Source organism: Prionailurus bengalensis, chromosome B2 (assembly GCF_016509475.1).
Source record: "Prionailurus bengalensis isolate Pbe53 chromosome B2, Fcat_Pben_1.1_paternal_pri, whole genome shotgun sequence".
Lineage (NCBI taxonomy): Eukaryota > Metazoa > Chordata > Mammalia > Carnivora > Felidae > Prionailurus > Prionailurus bengalensis.
In genome coordinates this window covers 106,002,751-106,023,511 of record NC_057349.1, presented here as the reverse complement: position 1 = coordinate 106,023,511, position 20,761 = coordinate 106,002,751, and the positions used below count along the sequence as shown (strand labels likewise).

General features: G+C 44.0%; 1 protein-coding gene across 1 annotated transcript in view; it reads right to left on the bottom strand.

The window, feature by feature from the left end:
• Window positions 1-227: 227 nt before the first annotated feature.
• DCBLD1 (discoidin, CUB and LCCL domain containing 1) overlaps window positions 228-20,761 on the bottom strand; it is a 65,832-nt gene continuing 45,298 nt past the window's right edge. The window contains exons 6-15 of the mRNA XM_043593189.1: window positions 17,286-17,419; window positions 11,561-11,601; window positions 10,025-10,234; window positions 9,290-9,414; window positions 8,870-9,017; window positions 8,662-8,769; window positions 6,207-6,291; window positions 5,922-5,971; window positions 4,924-5,043; window positions 228-2,241 (exon numbers count right to left, since the gene is read on the bottom strand). Coding sequence (XP_043449124.1) covers window positions 1,751-2,241; window positions 4,924-5,043; window positions 5,922-5,971; window positions 6,207-6,291; window positions 8,662-8,769; window positions 8,870-9,017; window positions 9,290-9,414; window positions 10,025-10,234; window positions 11,561-11,601; window positions 17,286-17,419 — 1,512 coding nt within the window. The 3' untranslated portion in view covers window positions 228-1,750. The remainder of the gene's footprint in view (window positions 2,242-4,923; window positions 5,044-5,921; window positions 5,972-6,206; window positions 6,292-8,661; window positions 8,770-8,869; window positions 9,018-9,289; window positions 9,415-10,024; window positions 10,235-11,560; window positions 11,602-17,285; window positions 17,420-20,761) is intronic.

The window sequence follows — 20,761 nt, the reverse complement described above, 5'->3', positions numbered from 1 at the left end:
GGTCGACTCCCCTCCTTTAGCAAGCTTGAACAGACTCTGCTGCTTTGGTGGGGCTTCATTTATTTCCAAAATAACTCCGCTATCGTGGCAGATCAGGGTCTGGAACCGAGATCTACCTGACTCCAAACCCAGCCTCTTTCCACCGTACCACTTGCTCTTTTGAGGAGGCTGAGCCTCAAATGCCTTCAATAGCCTGGCAGGCAGGACACCAATAAGGGGCAGGGCTCTGTGATTTGGCATAGTTTATTTTTACACTTAGTATGCATATAAAACCATGTAAACTCCACAAAGTAAACGGTTTATCCCCTAAAATAACCGAAAAGTCTGCCGTGAACTTCCAGCACCCTATTTTAATATTTATACTTTCACAGAGAGTCATAGTCATACAAATAGGATTATAATACGTTTTTTAGGTCAAGGATTTTTTTGGTCCACATTTTGTTAAGCACACACTTTCCTCTTTGGCAAAAGAGGTCAACTCCCCCCCTGCCCCAGGGAACCCAAAGCAAACAGACAAAAAGCACTGAACATGAGGTACAGCTGAGGTCCGGACTAATCTGGAATTAGAGACACACACTCAAGGGAACAAGGTTTCTTACAAAATCAGTTCACTTCCCAACCATCTCAGTAGAAAAGCTCAACGCGGATTTTGCCTTTGTCACTTTCGTAAGAACACACTTTAAATAACTTTGTGCTTCAGAGTACAATGTGCTATTTCTAAAGAAAGTCATGAAAAGTGTGGGCATCTGACCTCAGCCGTATTTTCGACCTGAGGTACAAAAGCATCTGTCACAGTAATTCAGACTACAGTCGCTGTGCTGCCTTCGTTCAGTTTGTGGGGAGAGCAGTTTTGGTTGCTGTTAAGTCTCAGCACTTGGCTTTGCAGAGTTTCAAGAGGTGGATTTGCACGTGAAAGCTGCACAGTATCTGCTAGGCCTGAGGTGAGGAAGAGGCAAAGTGGGACCTGGCCTCTGTCCCACTTGGGCAGGGAGGCCCCCTGGGGGCCACAGAGACCTCCTGCTCCGAGCGCCCCCTACTGGCCTCCACAAGTCCCATCTGAAGTGGAGTCTAAGGAACAGGCAGCTGCTGAGGTGGCTGTGTTGCGTTCCGTTTTAATCTACAATCCCAATTGCTAACCACCACCCTGGCGCGCTTCTCATGCTTCAAGTAATTTCATTCCTTCCGGAAGAATGTTAGCAATGCTTTTAGTTCTAGTTACCAAAGGAGAGGAAATGAGCCACAATAACAAGATTAAGTTTAAACAGACCTGCTGCTAACACAGTATCGGATAAAATATACTTAAAAAGTGAACATACTATTATATACGATTTCGCAACAGCTGCATTCTCCCACTTAACCACTGTGCAGAACTAAAACTCTGATAAAGCGAACTTAAGTTACTTTAATTCATGTTAAATACAACTCTGTACAGATTGCACATTTTATACCAAAGCAGCTCAATATCACAGAGAAATGAAAATGCTATCTGGAAATTTTCATTTTTCTAGCCCAACAAAAACCAACAGACCCCTGCCCTAAGGGTCAGAACACCACCAGATGCACCACTTTGTAAACAGTAGGAGAGGTGGTCCCTCGGACTCCACCGCAGGATCCTATGAAATCACACACACACACACACACACACGCTCACACACACACGCTCACACACGCGCACTTGAACATCTCCCCTCTTCCAGGGCCGCACACAGCCCGCCGCTCGGTACCGCAGCAGGTTGCTTTCACAGTGTGCTCACAAAAGAGCGGTCATGGCCGTGGGGCTGAGGGGTCGGAGGCAGTCTCTGGGGGCCGCGTAGGCGGCGCTGGCGGCTGGCTTTGCCCGCGGCTCCTGGTAGTCGGGGTGGGCGCGGTCCGCGGCCTGGCCGCCGGCCGTGGGCCGATCGTAGCCCGGGCGTGCGGCTGCGGGCGCGGGGTGAGGCGGCCTCTGGTAGGGCGCGCCGCCTGAAGACAGCGAGTGCGTGTGCGCCGGCCGGGGCCCGGGCACCCTGTAGCCGGAGAAGGTGTGCGCGCGCACCGCGTGCCGCTCTACGATGGGCGTGGCGTACTCGGGCTCGGGGTTGGTCAAGGGCAGGGCGTACTCGTGGCGGCCGGCCAGCAGGGGGCGGTCGTAGTGGCCGCAGGCTTCGGCGCTAGGCGGGGTCTCCTCCTCGGTGTCCATCGGACGGAAGGTGGAGCCCTTCCTCGCCACCGTCCCGGTGCCAATCATGAGCGGAGGCTGGTAATCTGCAATCAAAAGCGCAGGAGATACATCGTGTGTGTGTGTGTCACACGGATGCGAGGGCAAGCCGGTTGTTTGCAGAGGGAGGTGCTCTGCGGAACCAACTCGGCTGAGCGCCTAACCGGTAGCAGGCAGGATGAGAAAGCCCGAGAATGGGAAAGGCGTACATGGCACACACACACGGACTTGCGCAACCATACTGCTGCTTTAGGAAGCCTCGGTGGGTCACTAGAACCCGGAGAAGACAGAGATTAAGCTTCCCCACACCTAGGGAATGAGAGGGGAAATACCTCCTGGAGCTCTTAAACTGGCCCTTGAAATGCCAAATTTTGGAGGGGGGGGGGGTGGTTGCTGTGAGAGAAAAGGCAACAGTGATTAAATAACCTGGAAAGAGGGGCGCCTGGGTGGCTCAGTGGGTGTAGCTTCAACTCGATTTCTGCTCTGGTCATGATCTCATCTTTGGAGAGATAGAGCCCACCAGTGGGGTTCTGTGTGGACAGCCCTGGGCCTGCTTGCGATTCTCTCTCCCTCTCTCTGTCCCTCCCCAGTCCAACCCTCCCCAATAAACTTAAAAAAAAAAAGTGAAGATTGAAAAATGAGAAACAAACAAAATCAAGCAGTCACACACTAGGGGTCTGGCAGCAGCCTTGGAAAGGTCACACTTTGGAGACAGGAATCAGAGAAAGTTATTACCAACGATGTCAGTCATGAGGCTAGAGAGGAACCAAGGCCCCTTCCCGGATGTTAAGCCCAGAAGCCTGGGATTCACAGTCCGGAAGCTACTTGGGAGAGGAAACATATGGAGCGTTCTTGGGGAGGGTTAGGAATAACAGGTTCAATTTTGGACACACTGAGGAACTGGTGACACTGACAGGCAGAGGTGTCTAGCAGGTGAGAATTACTTCTCCGGGACAGGGAGGGAAGTCTGGGCTTAGCTGACAAAAGTGCAAAGAAGGGCTCTCTATTGGGAGCTCTGGAGCAGGGTGGGTGCAGCTACTGAGGAGAGAGACTGTGGCTGAGTGAGGGCAAGAGCGAGACCCTAGGGGACACAGTCAAGGTGTTGGAGAAGGACCACACAGTGGGGAAGGAGGGCATGCTGCACCAGAAGCTAAAGAAAAAAGAAAGGAAGAAAAGGATAGACATGGGGGCCTTTTCTCCCCTGTTTTGTCTGCAAGGCAGCACTAGACTGTCAGCAGGAAAGGAATTAAGAGGATGGGTTTTGGGTGGAGAGATGCTCTTTGTTCTGCAGCAGCTCAAGCAACCTTTCCACTGGTAGCTTTCTGACTTTGATATATTCATGAACTTCTGGGTCAGTAGGCCTGGGGCATGGCCTGAAAGCCCACACTTCTAGCAAGTTCCCTGATGCTTCTGGTCCTCAGAATGCACTTTGGGTCACGAGAAGCTAAGCGGGGTGACCAGAGTGTGGTCTGCAGATGCCTATGTATCTGAGAACCGAGACAGGTCTGCAAAAAGACACGCACACAAATTGAGAGCAAGTGTTTAGCAACTCCCAGCAGCTTGAGAGAGTATACTTATGTCCGTTGAATCTAATAAAAGAATTAGAGCTTTGTATTTTGTATGTCTTTTTTAAAATGTCATTACTTCTACTTTATACAACTGACCCTTAAACAAAGGGGTGGAACGGTGTGTGTCCACTTATAGGTGAGTTTTTTCAATGTAGTATATAGTACTGGAAACATATTTTTCTCTTTCCTGTGATTTTCTTTTTTCTTTATGTTGAGAGAGAGTGAAAGAGAGCATGTGCACGTATGCATGCAGGCAGGGGAGGGGCAGAAAGAGAGAGAGGGAGATAGAGAATCCCAAGCAGGCTCCGTGCTGTCAGCATAGAGCCCAACTCATGGCTGGATCCCATGAATCAGGAGATCATGACCTGAGCTGAAATCAAGAGTCAGACACTCAACTGACTGAGCCACCCAAGTGGCCCTCTTCCTTAGGATTTTCTTAGTAACATTTTCTCTAACTTACTTTATTATAAGAATACAATATATAATGCAAATCACATGCAAAATGTGTGTCGACCCACTGTTTATGTTACTGGTAAGGGTGGAGGCAACAGTAGGTTGTTTTGGTCAGCAATAGGCTGTTAGCAGTTAAGCTTTGGGGGAGTCAAGTTACACATGGATTTTTGTGCAGGGGGTGGGCATCCTTAAACCCCTTGTTGTTCAAGGGTCAACTGCATTGTATTTTACAAAAGCAGTGGTTTCTGACAGATTAGAAATAATAATTTTTTCAAAGGCAAAAAATGGATCCCTCTCCACAGTTTGAGAAGCCTGACCCTCAGCGATGGCTTATCAGGAACACAGAGGTCATTCGAACACTGGAGAGGTTCTTTCATCTCCTGTCTCCTCTTTTCTCAAGGGCAGGAACTGGGCTTAATTCATCTTTCCAGTCTCCCTTCCTTAGTGTCTTAACCAAAATCTTAGCAACAGATTATTTAAGGGCTTCCAGATTTTCGTGGTCCCTCAGGGCCATTGCTATCGCTATGCTGTAGCTCTCTCAGTGTTCATTTGTAACACTTTGCAGAGGAAAGAGAGGACCGTACACATTGCTGATTCCTTGGGCCCCATCTCCACACCAGGTTTTAGTCATATTTCCCTCCTGGTCTCCTCACTCCCATGGGCAGCACTTGCTGCCTCATAACACCGTCACAGAGGCCTGACACGTACCTGCCATATCACTTGTGATGAGATCTAACTTTTGTGTCACCTCCTTTTCATTATCATAGCTGATGGTAAACTCAGCCGACTGGTGTCTGGCAAAGGGATACTTGATCTGCTTCCAACAGTCTGGAATAAAGATAACACGAAACCAACATGTATCTCAGAAGGGTAACGCACATAGTCTCTGACGTGTTCCTCGATGGGCTGGACGTCAGGCCGCCTTTTGCCGGCTGACCATGATGAGTGCGTGGCATGGCTCCCAGATTATGTGTAGGGAAACAGCATGCTGAGGTTGTTAGGACAACAGCAAACACTGTTCCATCCGTGTTTTCCACTTGTATCTGGGTTGCCACCAGGGCAGGTCCCAGATTATACCTCTGTTACACCAGCTGGGCATGGCTTTCCATAATCTACACAGATACAGCATTCATGTCTCAGAGGAGTCAACACAGCTGGCTGCTGAGACCCTGTGCAGGTGGGGTCCCAAGCTGCCCCTGAGATTCTGAGGGGTCCTGCCCTGCTGCCCTCTCTGGACTACAGCTGACTCATTGCTTGGGGCACCCTGTGTCCTGAGGATTCTCTGAAACCTGAACGTGAACCCTGCCCGGTTCTTCCTTCGCTCTCCCAGAGTGGAAAATACAGTGGAAGCCTGGAGATGCAGAGCAGTACCGGACAAAGTTCAGTTCACAGATGCGGCTTTTATAACTTCTCCCGGATGACAAGCAGTGTGGTGGCTTAAACTCCGGTGGCCAAAAAAAAAAAAAAAAAAAAAAAGAATGTTGTGATGGGATAATACTGAACAAAAGTAAAGGTCACTGGCCATGAGAACTCTCCATTAAAATAAAGAGATAGGCCACAATATTCCATTCCTTTTAGACCTGCTAACTTAAAGGCTGCATATCTTCATTTTTCGACGATGTAAGTGTGAGCCACATAATTTTAATCAGCAGACCCTGTCCCTTCTCGAAGACAGAATAAAACTGTGGAGTTTTCTGTCAACCAACCTGTTTTCTGGGCCTGAGCTGATCCATATGGATTTCCTTTCTTCTTCCTCCTACAGAAACAAAAAAATCCTACTTGAAAAGGTTTCTAAGTGAGGAGTACTGTTTATAAAATAATACTTGATACTTTCTACCTCTACACAACTTGTTTTTAACACATAAATTAGCATTTTATCTTGGCCGAAGTAATGCTGCTTTTCTATGCACGAGCATCTGAAAAGCAAACATTTTGGTTTTGTAATTAGTTGCAGGATTAGAGGAGAAATTTAAAAATGTCAAGTCACATACTTTCTAAGGGCGGCAAAGATTCCCATTCCAGCAACCAGCAGAGCCAGGAGCACCAGTGGAATAACAACAGTTGTGACATTTATTCCTGAGAAGGGGGAAAAGCCACACGTTACAACAGAAAGGAAGTGCAACCGAATTGCTCAATCTAAAACTGAACACTGATTTGAAAGGTCTTCCGCAGCTTAATACACGGGGAAAATGAATATGTGCTAGGCATTTACTGATGTCAGACAGCAAAAAGAGAGGATTTCCAAATCGTGGCTAAAGGGGCGCCTGGGTGGCTCAGTCGGTTAAGCATCTACTCTTGATTTCGGCTCAGGTTGTGATCTCACGGTTCATGAGATCGAGCCCTGCCTGCATCGGGCTCTGTGCTGACAAGCGCAGAGCCTGTTTGGGAATTTTTCTCTCTCCCTCTCCCGCTCTCAAAATAGATAACATTTAAAAAATAAATAAATAAATAAAATCATGGCTAAAGTTAAAGAAAAGAAAATTTTTTTTTCTCCAAAAGGCGATTTTTTTTTTTTAAATTTTTTTTTTCAACGTTTATTTATTTTTGGGACAGAGAGAGACAGAGCATGAACGGGGGAGGGTCAGAGAGAGAGGGAGACACAGAATCGGAAACAGGCTCCAGGCTCTGAGCCATCAGCCCAGAGCCTGACGCGGGGCTCGAACTCACGGACCGCAAGATCGTGACCTGGCTGAAGTCGGACGCTTAACCGACTGCACCACCCAGGCGCCCCCAAAAGGCAATTTTTGATGGTCCTCAGGGATTAACACTTACTCTAAGCTTGTTGTTTGGACGATATTAGACTCCCAAATCAGAATTGAGGGGGAAGGTTTACAGGAGCTACTCAGAGAGGTGAAGGACTTAAGCACAGGGTGGAGCTCAAGTACCCAGTCTCCCCCAGATGGTGGGCACGTTTGCACTTGCACAATAACAGCAGCTGGGGAGGGGGAAGGGAAGAGAAGCCCCATGCTTCCCGTTACCAGGGCTTTGGAGCTGTGGACTGAGAGGAAATGCAGCCTGATGACCTCAAACAGCATTTCCACTTTGCCGCACGGAACACCGTGTCTTCCTACTTTAAAAAAGGAAATCACTTGAACGGCCGCTAAAGCAGGCCCCAAGTTTGTAGAAACTAGGCAAACTAAAGGAGAAAGATTTGTTCTTCACCCTTCTTTATCTTTGATCCCTGGGAAGAAAACAACGGGATGATCGGGAGTGGAAATGTGCAGTTTGTGAAAGGGGGAGATAAGGACCTTTGAAAGGAACAAAAGTTATGTGACTAACACTGGCGTTATTTACAAGAGTGGAAATTTGGGAAAAATCTAACAATTTAAACATCCAACAATAGGGGAATGGTTAACTAAATGATGGTATAGCCATATGAGAAAATACTATAAAGATATTAACAATTGTGTTTTGCAACGATTTAATAACCTTGGAAGATCATCCTAATACAATGTTAAGTGAAAAATACTTGCTACAGAACAAATTACAGGTTTTCCTCAAGGTGATTTACATAAATATAGTTGACTGGATATAGTGGGATATGGTGATTATCTATAAATGCTGATTTATGGCTTTTTATTTTCTTATTTATCTCTAATCTTACTGAATTTTATAAAATTAATATTTTATATTCTGAAAAAGTAAATGTACTTTTAATGTTTATTGCTTGAACTGACAATACATTTACATGTTCAAACTTTGAAACGTATAAAAAAGCCTCCCTCCTACCTCTGTTCCTTCTCTAGGAGAAGCCAAATTATATTTCTTGACATTCTTCTGGAGATGCCGGAATGATTATACATATATATTCATTCTTTATTCCTCATTTTTTACACACATGGTAGGCTATACAGACTGTCCTATACCTTGCTTATTTTTTTAAGTTTGTCAGTACATCTCTGAAAGGTTCCTATATTACAAACACATTTCTTTTTCATGGTTGCAGGGTATTCTTTTTTTTTTTTTTTTAATTTTTTTTTAACGTTTATTTATTTTTGAGACAGAGAGAGACAGAGCATGAACGGGGGAGGGACAGAGAGAGAGGGAGACACAGAATCGGAAGCAGGCTCCAGGCTCTGAACCATCAGCCCAGAGCCCGATGCGGGGCTCGAACTCAAGGGCCGCGAGATCATGACCTGAGCTGAAGTCAGCCACTTAACCGACTGAGCCACCCAGGCGCCCCAGGGTATTCTAATTCATGCATGTGCCATTATTTTTCCATGAAACATTCACCCGGTGTTTGAAGGGCAAATGCTACTTTTTCTACTTACAATATTGCAATTAATAGTTGCAGATATTCATCCTTTAACACATATCCAGCTACCTCTGAACCATCTGACTTCAGACATTGATATGACAGAGAAAAGTTTTCGTTGAAGTCACTGTAATATCACATGGAGTCCGGTCATACTCCTTAGGAAAGCACGAAACAGCAAACTGCTCTACCTGTGGGGATTTCTTCTGAGGGGATGGAGCTTGTGATGATCTCATCTTCTCTTTTAGTTGAACTAACAGTATTTGGACTTGTTTTGCGCCACACCAATGAATCATTATCTGAGGTAGAGGAGATATTGGAAAAACCATATTAGTAACAACAATTTGTGAAAGGGCACGATCAGAATCAAATAACTCGCTGACTTGCCCTGAGTCCTACCTTGTGTAATCTGGCAACCAAAGAGCTCCACGTTCAAGGCGATCCTCTGGTGCCATGTCTGGGGGACAACCCGCACGTATCTGGCCACGATGGGAGGGATAAAATTATTCCTCACTGGATCCCGAAAATTAGAGTTGCCCTGAAACACCTGTGGAAACAAAGAACTTTTACCTGAAGATGCTATTAGTTAGTTCCTAGGTGTTTCTCCACCCACTCATACCTGGATATATGACACCAAAGTCAGGATTCTATGTCTGTTGTAGTTTTGTAGACATACTTGAGAGTGAATTTACAAGGTTTTGCCAACCAAGGCTGAGTTACCTAAGGTGGTGCTGCAAATCTGCTTTCTGGAAACGCGGTGATAAGAATAGGTAGAGACCTGCTCTCCTACTCAGTTCTTTAGTCCAAAGTTTCTCTCACCTTCTCTTTATTATTTGCAATTCCTTTATAGGTCCTCCACTTGGAGTTGCTGTTTTTGAACTTCATCACAAAACTCTTAACATAAAAGTTGAAATTCGACTGTGTGGATCCTGTGGTCATAATTCCTGGTAAGAAAATATTATTGACAGGTTAGTTTTTAAAATATATATAGCATGGATTATAATCTTAGGTTTCCTTTCCTTTTCTCACTTGAAATCTCAAATCATTTTACAAGCCAAATTTCCTTATTTGCATTTAGAAACCTGATCACACATGAGTGTTTCCACACTGACAATATACCATACAAAGGTTTCCTCATTGCAGTGTGGGTTTCTTTTAGTTTATTTATTTCTGAGTGAGAGAGAGTATGAGTGGGGGAAGGGCAGAGAGAGAGAGGGAGAATCTCAAGCAGACTACGTGCTATCAGTGCAGAGCCCTATGTGGGGCTCGATCCCATGACCCTGGGATCATGACCTGAGCCAAAATCAAGAGTCAGACGCTTAACCCTAAGCGACTGAGCTACCCAGGCACCCCGCTGTGTGGGCTTTCTACTCCGTATATCCATACTTACAATCTGCATACAGGTTCTGCCCATAGAGACAATGAGAAGGTTTGGTAGTTACTTTTAGAAAAGACAGAGTACTTTGAGGAACAGAGAGCGGCACCTATGTAACTCAAAAACATAATCTGAACAGCAAGTCATTTTGCATTTGTAAAACTGCACTGTGTCATCACCTGTTATTTTCTTTTTCTCTCCCAAATCGGTCTCCAGCCATTCTCGCTGTTTGCGGTTCTTGCTGCTGTCCCCCGAAGCCCATGATAGGTCTTGGTCCTGAAGCTGGGCTTGGCCAGGGGACCAATGGAGCTGTTCTCCCATCTCACTGACCCACTGCCAAGTAGTTCTGATTTGCGTATCAGGCTCCAAACTCAATGATCTGCTGCAACCTTTAAAAAGAACAAAAAAAGCCAGAAAAAGTCCTTTAGATATAAACACGAAATGAAAGCAAAAAAAAAAAAAAAAAAAAAGTAGCACTTCACCTCGCCTAGAATTATTCAGTTGATTTATTACCATTCTGATATCAAATCGACTGTTTAATTACTAGTATTTTAATGACTCAGACTCTCATTTGATTCATTTGTACTGCAGTATCTTGAAATGATTGCTGTTTCTTTTTTTTAATGGACTTCACTGAAGTCACTTCCCCTACAAATGACATCCTTGTTCCCACCACAGCTTTTCCTTTCTAAACTTCTAAATTCACCCTCATTTCAGCAAAGTGATATGTGTTGTAAAGGCAACATGGACATTAGCAAATAAAGGCCACACTCCTCTCCCTGGACAAAGAAGACAGATGCAGACTGTTCTTGAAAAACTTTCCTTTATGCTGAGAGAATATTTACGTAGACTATATTTCATGACAGAGGGACTAAAAAGCCTTTATTTTACATACTTCTGTTTAATCACTTTATTCAAAAAAACCCACAAATTAAACCGTAATATTCAAAAGGTTTTTCTGTTCAAATCTAACATGAAGGAATTTATCTTAAAATAAGTGTCATTTCAAATTTTCATTCTTTTCTGGCAAAAGTTTGAGATAGCTTAGATTATAAAGAAAAATATTTTCTGCTTATTGATAATTGAACTATTTTATATTTTTAATATTGGGTATTTTTAAGTCACAGCATACTTGGTGCTGCCTGACCTGTGGAAAAAGAAAAAGAAAATCCTTTAAACTACATCATTGGAGGGGTATGGAAGAATAAACTAGCACTGAAGATTTTAAAATATCAAATTCTTTTTTTTATTATTTATTTTTGGTTTTTGAGAGAGAGCATAAGTGAGCAAGGGGCAGAGAGAGAGAGAGAGAGAGAGAGAGAGAGAGAGTAGGGAGCCCGAAGCAGGGCTCGAGCTCACCTGATGTGGGGCTCGAACTCACAAACCGAGAGATCATGACCTGAGACAGAGTTGGATGCCTAACTGACTAAGCCACCCAGGTGCCCCACAAATTCTCTTTTTTAATGTGTATTTATTTATTTTGAAAGAGAAAGAAAAAGAGAGAGACAGATTGAGAGCAGGGGAGGGGCAGAGACAGAGGGAGAGAAAAAGAATCCTAAGCAGGCTCCACACTGAGCGTGGAGCCTGATGCAGGGCTTGATCTCATGACCATGAGATCATGACCTGAGCGGAAATCAAGTCAGACACTTAGCCACTGACTGAGCCACCCCGGCGCCCCTAAAATATCAAATTCTTAAGGAAAATGTGATCCTTACCATCGGAGGTAAAGAGAAATCGCTTGTCTGACAGGGAACCACTGAAATAATAAACACAAACATGAGGAGGTGAGTTGCTTACCTGGATCTTAATGACTGACACAGCACCAAGCACAGGGTTCAGAGTCTCCCCTCGCCTCATGTGATCCTCACAGCACCCCAGCAAGGCTGTTATTATCTTTGTCACTGGTGTTTTCTAGATCAAGAACTCAGGCACACTGAAGGTGGGCAATTTTCCTCAAGTCACCCAGGTGACAAGTGGCCAGGACTCTGAGTCACTGCTGTTGGATCAAAATCTTGTTTGGATTCCATCATGCCACATTGTGTTGGGAAGGAAAGTGCACATACACCGTCTTAGGAGCAGCCTGAAATCCCAACTAACTGATACCCAGCAATGGAAGCAGAAGGAATGACTGCCCTGAATATTCCCTTTGCTTCAGTAGTCACCTTAAAGCATCCCAATCGTTGTCGATCATCAAGGACCATTGAGAGACATGAAGAAGACTGGCCACTTTTAGAAAAATGACCACGGCTTCTGCCCCAGCACTGCTGCTCTGGGGACAGCCTCAGCTCATTCTCTCTCAAGTCACACTCCTACCTACTGTAGCAACTAAGGCCAAGCCGTGAACCAGCTCCTGCATCCGGATGACAAGGTACAGCTGGAGAAAACTCATAGCATCTCACTGAGCTGGCCCTGGCCTGGGCGTCACCGCTGATCTGGCATTCATCCCTGGGCCTGTGGACTCTAGCGCTTTCACAGCTTGTATTATTCACACAGGCAAACTTATCACATCAACCTCGCTCTGCACTTCTCTCCTTCAGTGGAGAAGAGATTCCGAAGGCCTGCGACCATATTTACCCTCTATAAATCCCTTACCAACCTGGCAGTGTAAAAATACATAGAATAAATAGAAAATCTAGAGTTCTCAAGATTAATCTTATGTGCATAGTATTATATTAGATACTAGAGATAAACACAGAGATAGATGTCACTTTTGTGTTCAATTATTTTACAATCTGAGAGTACTGCTTATAATTTTAAATGTTTAAGTCTGTATTATATGTGGCAACAATGGACAGAGAGACTACTGAACTGTGAAATCCACAGAAAACCTAGACTGGACACGAGTATAAGAATCTTTCCATCAAAACTTGGTTGCTGTTGTTGATTAGAAGTAGCAGGTAGTCAAATTCCCTGGAATGGACTTTTTCTTTCACATTCTTTGTCCACTCTCAAGCAGACTTCACAGCCCTGCTATTCCACATAAAGGTTCTGCGATATCCTGAATATAATGCAGGCACCGATCATTTCTGACATGAAAATGCAGACGCACTGGGGTCGCAGGACTTGCCTGAATTCAGTGGGTGGCCAAGCCTGGGTGAAAATCCAGCTCTTCTAACTTTGAAAAAAAGATACACATTGTTGCAATTCACAATTTAAAGTTTTACTAATGTATTTAGAGCCTCTATTTGATTTTTTCCTTTTTTTTTTTTTTTTTATAATGTTCCTGCACTAAGTATTACACTTGAAATTTTACCCAAAGGAGTGCACAAAATGCTGCGGCAACCCAGAGGACCTAAACTCACTCCCACTGTCATGAGACACTAAAATATTTATTTCGCCGTTGCCGAAAAAGAGAAGTTATGGAAAGAAGGATAACTGGAGTTAACCCCGGGAAGATGCCGCCAGGGGAGGCGCTGCTCCTAACGGCCCTCTGCCTGGCTTTTCTCCATTACCAGCTGGAATATGCTTTTCCATTTCACTCTAGTAAACTAACTAAACACAATCACTTAGAGAATTCTATTGGTAAATGAGCCTCCTCTTTTAAAAATGAAAACACCCCAGGAGGCTGGAGTTCTGAGGCAGTCACACATCAGGGTGCACGAATTCCATCAGATTACAAGTACTGCCAGCCTTCCCAGAGAACTAGAGAAGCAATCGAGAACAGTCCGATGCAAACTGAAAGAAAAGCCTTCCCCGCTGATGGTCTGAGCCTTCGCCCTCTGTATGAGGTCAGCTTCTCTTCCTGATTCCATTCTGGTCTCCTCAAATCAAGGAAGTGACCTGACCCGGATGAATCCCAGAAGAACCTTAGATATTTACTTTAGGGACTCCTTCCTCAGCTGTACTGCTTCCTTCTGTGTTTTTTCCTGAACACCAAACAATCATGTGTGGGAACAGAAGTTCAATGACCACACGTACAGTGGTTCCCCAACAGCAAAATAGCGCAGATGAAAACAACTGCTCCCTGAAGATTTGGGAATCGAAATGAGTGGAGGAGATGTATTCGCATGTGGTGGACTCTTCTCTGCTCAGTACCAAAAGTCAAAGCAAAATCAGAGCTAGAAAGAAGGGACCTTGATATAATTCTGGACTTTCTATCTATTCGCACCAAAACAAAAATCGGACAATGTGTTCCAATAACTACATGGAATGCGGAACGAAACTCTTCCTAAGCCATTAATGGTTTCGATTTCCGTACTCTTATCTTTGCATCAACGTTTAATTTCAGATGACCATAAAGCGACTTCATCTGTATTCAGCCCAGAAGTAACTCAGAACATGTCTACTTTTGTGCAACAGTTTAAATAATTCTTTTCCAACAGTAAAATAAAACCCTGGTAGTACAAGTTAAACTTTTTGCAGTCCTATTCTACAAAGGAAGCACTGCAATGTATACAAACATAGGCAAGAGAGTCCAAAAAGCAGATTTAACACCAGAGGTTAATTCTTCACTCCGATTTGGAGATGTAGCACCCAACAAATCTGGGCCACGGCCTGATACCTTCCTGAAGTAGCATCAAACCATAAAAAATGTCAACAGAAACAGATCCTCAAGGGTCAAGATCATGCTGGTTTTTGATCACTGTGCTTACTGTGTCCCTTGGAGAGATTGGTGCTCTGGTGCTGCCAGCTCGGTGTACCCAGTTGCAGTACCTGTCAGATTTCTCCTTGAGAACACGAGATTGACCCACCTGAACCTGAGGAGGAATAACCTGAGAGATGAGGGAGTAAAGTTTCTGTGTAAGGCCCTGGGTTGTCCAGACTGCAGCCTCCAGAACCTGGATTTGCCAGATTGTTCTTTCACAGTGGAGGGCTGTCAGGAGCTTGCTAATGCCCTCAAGCACAATCATAATGTGAAATATTGGATATCGGGGGCAATGATATTCAGGAGGATGGAGTGAAACACCTGTGTGAGGTCCTAAAGCATCCAAATTGTGCATTGAACATACTCGGGTTGGAGACACGCAATCTGACGCCTGCTTGCTGCCAGTATCTCTCCTCTGTTCTCAAAAGCATTAAAACCTGTTTAACCTGAACCTTTTGGGGAATGACTTGGAGCCCAGAGGAGTCAACAGATTGTGGAAGGCCTTGAAAAAGTCAACATGCAAGCAATAGAAGGTTGGGTTTGAAAAAGAGTTGTACAACATAGTGAAGGGGGAGCTTGAGGAACTGTAGGAGAGGGTGTCCTTTCTGAGAGTCAAGCGTAGGACAAATGGTGGTGGTGATCCAATGGCGAGATGCCATGGCTACCCCATGGGATGTTCTTGGAGTAGAATCACCGGATTTCTCAGGTCTCCATGTGATTGCATAAGCATCACTTTTACTATAAATCAGGTATAATATTTATGTTCCAAACAGTCTGAGGCAAATATATAAAAAAATGTATACACACACACACACACACATACAACACATGCATGTATACTTTTATTTACATATAGTACGTGTGTGTACATATATGCATGTATAAAATACATGTGTGTGCATACATAAAAATGAATTTAGGACACACGTATATATATTTTATTTATTTAAGGATTTTAGTTTCTAAAGGCACTCTGTTACTAAGCTTTTAGATCTTAAACTGTGGCACAAATTTGGGTGTAATTTGTCTTTGAATGTTCGAACAATATAAAAAGAACACTTCGGGGCCTGTCAAAGTTACAAGTCCTATCCAGAGGGAAAGTAGAGGGAAGTCTTATCCATAGCAAGCAGAGAGCACAAACACCACGGTGAGCCTACACATCAGGGTGTGAGGATGACTGCCTTTTATAGATTGCACACAGGGTCACTTGCATTGCCTGTGAAAGACTTGGACCGTGGAACACCCTTTCTGGTTACCCCCACCTGCATCCCTGACTCGGAATTACCAGTGGGGGCTCTGCCTTTTCTCCTCAGCCACCCACCAGCCAGGGTCCTGGACATGAGCATGGTGAGCTGACCACCACAACTCCTCTGGTGTCCCTCCCTGGGCCTTGGCTCTGCTCCCAGGTCCCCAGATGCTTTGTTCCTGCCTTCCACCAAACCCAAGGTTTGCTTCCTTCATGAAGGTGACCTAACCAACTTCAGTCACTGCTTCTAAATCCCCTCCCTTGTGAGCTTAGGCCAACGCTTCAATCCAGAAGTGAGTTTTAGTCTAAGTTTACTTGTGAGTTCATCGATTGGTTCTTTGGAACTTAAGATACTTTTTCCTATAAAAATAATACTATAACTTGTGGTCAGAATCCCTATGTGAAGCACAAGATTGCTAAACTAAGCTAGAATACATGTCAATAAAAAGTAGGAGGGGAAGGGAAAAAATTATTGCATAACTTTTTCAACATGACATCAGAGGTACTATATTTATGCTAACTAGGGAAGCTATCTACCCCCTTATGTTTTTAACCAGATGAAATGGTCTACATCCACTGGGAGAACAGAACAGGGAAGTATGATGATCATGTTCTTTCTTCACACAAGCAGGGACCACACCAAAATGGCGGGACAGGGCCGGGGGGGATCCGCATACACACTAGGGAGGGGTAGACAATACAGGCCCTAACCTACTTTTCCCTACTTTTGGATCCTGAAATGTCTGCAGTCTCTGTCCTGTGCCACATCCTTGAGCCCAAGACTATGTGACAACCTGTCCCAAAAACACAGGGTCATGGTAGCAGGAAGACATTTCTGAGGCAGACAGGGAGGGAGGAAGCAAGAGATAAACACGTGGCTTGAGGATCACTTTCTCTCATAAGGCATCTACCCGAGGAAAGCCTCCCTCTGGCCCACTCCAAGCTGCCTGTTTCAATGCGTGGACACCTGGACCACAAGGGGGGCTTATATTTAGCTCTTGTTTTCCACTCCAGAAGCTGAAGAAACCCAAACGCATTAAAAGCCCAGGTTGAATGTTTAAACAATTGAACTGACATACTTTTTTCTCATAAAGCTAAAAGAGCAGAGGATAACAGCGAACAGAGAGGTTAATGCTAATTAACAACCTTCCTTCACTTCCCAACTATTACTCATCACTAAGAGCTTGTCTCCAAGGATCTTTCAGGGGAGCTTGGTGGTTCTATGGGGGCTTATTTCAGTTCTCTGTCTCCTTCAGTACCTTTGGTAACATTGGAGATAACAGGTAATTTACAACTGGAAAAACTGAAAAGGAACAGGCTTTGTTCTCTCCTACTAAAGCACCTGAGAGTAGAAACACTCCTCTGCCCTAGAACTTCAGATGTGTGCCATTTTAATTTTAATTTACTTGTCAGCATAACCAGTGAGCTCTTATATTGCTGCATTTATCTTCTACAAACACACCATAAATGCTGCTTTAAGCATTCACACACATTCTTCCCAGCTGACAAACCCTTGGTATCATACACCCACTGTCCTTTCAAAACTGTGAGCTGATAAATTATGCTTTTGGGGTTACCTTCCACTCAAAACAGAAAACAAAGTACTTACTCTTTTGAAAGCACACCATTGGCAAGGATTCCTTCATATCGACTTATCCCTTTGAGCTGAAGCACGCTGATCTGACCTCCCAACTCATCTGCAATTATTCCAGCATGGATGGCGGCTTTGCACAATACAGAGGTCTGAAATACAGCAACATCATCACTCACAGCTACTCAAGAACACATTAAAAACATGGTGGGAGTTTTCCATTTTGTTATAACACGTGGTCAGGATCCCTAGTTGACCCATGACATTGCTACACTGTACCTTATTAAACAAAAAGAAGAGGGGAAAATTACTGCATTACTATGACACGTGTGACATGTGTAGCAGTTGACTGGGCCATGTTCTCTGCAGCAGATCTCAAAATGACATTAGAGTCACCAATTTTATGCTAACTTGGGAACCCATCCACTAGAGAGGAAGTAGGTAATTTAGTAGTGGTGACCCCCCAGTGAATAACAAACGCCTCCCCATGGTCATGCCCTTGTGTAGGCACCTCCTACTGACTGCACTGGGCCAGGTAGCTTGTTTGTTCTGCTGCAGAGAACATGGCACAACCAACCACCACAACATGTCACCGTGGCCACCTTTGACACTCCGCCCCCAGATGATCCCCCCACATGATTAGAGGGGCTATTCTAGGCAAAGGCAGATTAAGAACTGACTAGCCCAAATGCTGACCCTCAAACTCATCAGCAAATAAAACGGTTGTTATTTTAAGCCACTCAATTTGGGGGTGGCTTTTCAAACAGAAATAGAAATAACTAATCAGTTTTTTACATCTGCTTTAGCAGATACACATACTAAGGATCCTTTGAGAAGGTGAATCTTCCATACCACAGCTTCGTTTTACAATTGATTTAGAGACTGAACAAGGCATTAAAAACAGAACAGAATATGAAATGGAACAAAAGACTTCATAAAGGTCTTAGGGCAATGACGATGAGCAACCCAGGGCCCACAGCCTCCACCTCATTTCCTGAGTCTCCTCTGGGAGGGTCAGACAGCTGGCACCTGCCCAGGCCTCCAAGTCTGCTGCCTGGAGTGACAGACTGAGCAGGACCACCTGACTGGCTGATTAGCAGGTGGCCTTGGGATTGGCACTGGCACATTAGAAGTGGGGCTGGAGGAAGGACTGAAACTTTTCCATGGGGTGCCCAGGCCCTTAGGTCCCCATGGGCACAGACCTGCCGGGGAGGGTGGTTAGGCAGTGAGCCCAGGACTGAGGGGCTGAGAAACATCATTTTCCAAATCATCTTTAGCAATGCCCCACTTCTCCATGATGGTTAATGCCAACATGGGAAGAGTAGCTCATGAAATTATGTCTTGATAACCGGACTTGGGAATTTCTCTTTGTGTTGACAACATTGTGACTTTATTGTCAGTGGAAAAAATTTCTTGGATTTTGGTTACAATATCTGGGGGACCAAGGAGACCAACAATATTTTATAATAATTGTGGTTGCAATAAAATTGAGAACTTCTGTGATGTTTAGTTTAGAGAGTGCATATTTCCAAAACTAGGTTAGATTTGGGAAAATGAGTCAGTCTTGCAATAATGGCTCTCAGAAACAAAAGAGAAGGACAGTTCCTGACAGAGAAGAAATAAGAGAATGTTGAAAGACAGATGTGGTTATTACCCTCCCTGATTTTGGAGAAAAACAGAAATACTAGAAGATGAGAAAAAGACAGTGTTTAATTTTATTTTGTTTTTATTCTTTTTAAGTTTATTTATTTGAGAGAAAGAGAGAGAGAGAGAGAGAGAGAGAGAGAGCGAGCGAGCAGGAGGGGCAGAGATGGAGAGAGAATCCTAAGCAGGCTCCACACTGTCAGCACAGAGCCTGATGCGGGGCTCAAATTCAGGAACTGCAAGATCATGACCTGAGCCAAAATCAAGAGTCAGACGCTTAACTGACTGAGCCACCCAGGAGACCAGTCATATTTATTTTTATAAAATAAAAATAAATATTTTATTTATTAATTTTTAGAGAGAGGGAGTGAGTGCGAGCTGGGGACAGGCAGAAAGACAGAGAGAATCTGAAGCAGGCTCCACTCTTAGTACAGAGCCCAATGAAGGGCTTGATCCTACCACGATCATGACCTGAGCCCAAATCAAGAGTCAGATGTTCAACGAGCTGAGTCAACAAGGTGCCCCCAAAATAGTGATCTTTAAATTAAATAGGCAGCTTGTGTTTTTATTTTTTCTGAATGTTCCTTCTTTAAAAAGGTTTGTTATCATTGTTGTAGATTCTTGGAGTACAAAATGGAGCAAGCCAGTTATAACAGAAAAGCCTTGAATTTAAATTTGGCAATTTAGCTTATCGTCTTGGCTTTGTGTCTAACTCTACTAGGTGTGCATAAGTCATGTCACTGCTGTGGATCCAGCTCCCCAATTCCTGTGTACAATGAAAAACCTGGACTGCATGATGTCTAGTATCTTTTCTAATGGTCTATTACCTTGTGATTCTAATAGGCACCCTATGTACCTACTATGACGTCCCTGCCGGCCTGCCTAGGTGTCTCAGCCCCAAGATGAAAAGCAATTGGTTCAGTGGTCTACTGGGTAGATGATCCCACTGTCCCTGAGATCATTTGGAGTTTGTTCCTTGGAATTTGTTCTGTGGATGAGGTAGTCTTTATCCCAAGAGCCCTGCCTAGTGGAGAGCTCTCACTGGACTTGGCATGTCCCAAGGACTCCTTGGTTACAAGAGAACAGGTTCACAGGTCAATTAGCAATAGAACCTACCAGCATCATTGGCCAACATACATTCCCATTTTCCATAGTAATCAGCGTTGAGGGACCCCAGCAGTATATACCCATTTTATGGAATTTATTCAACTGCAGCTCACATTTTTCCATGATATTCAATGCAGGCCACAGGATACAACTCCAGGAGAATAACCTCCAAATCTGGCTGTTACATTTTTATAAAATTATCACAGGATTATTTTCTTTAAGAAAAACAAAATTCCTCGCTCACTCAATCAACTTAAATAAATGTTTACTTAAATTGGGGCTTTTGGGTGTTGATTTTAAATTTTTACTTTCACTGAACTTGATTTTTATAAATTTCCTTTGGAAGAGGAAATTTATACTTTGATTTTCTAGCAATTTTCAAGGTCTAAACCTCACTGAAATGTAAATATAGGAAAGTCACATCACTAGCCTATGTTAAATGGTGAACTGGCTTCAACTCAAACGGAATAATTTAAACCTAATTTTTCATTTACATTTTCTCAGACATCTGAGAGGAACACCTACATGGCTCACAAAATTGCAGGTGATGGTATTAAACATTTCTAAAGTTCATTAAACCGTAAAACATGGCTAAACAGATCAGCATGAAGACTACATTAACCTTTTTTAAAAAATAAAGAGAGAGAGAGAGAGAGAGAGAGAGAGCTTGTGAGTGTACAGTCTCAAGACAATGTCAAGACTACATCAACTTTCAAAGTGATTATCAAATCATGCCAGAATTG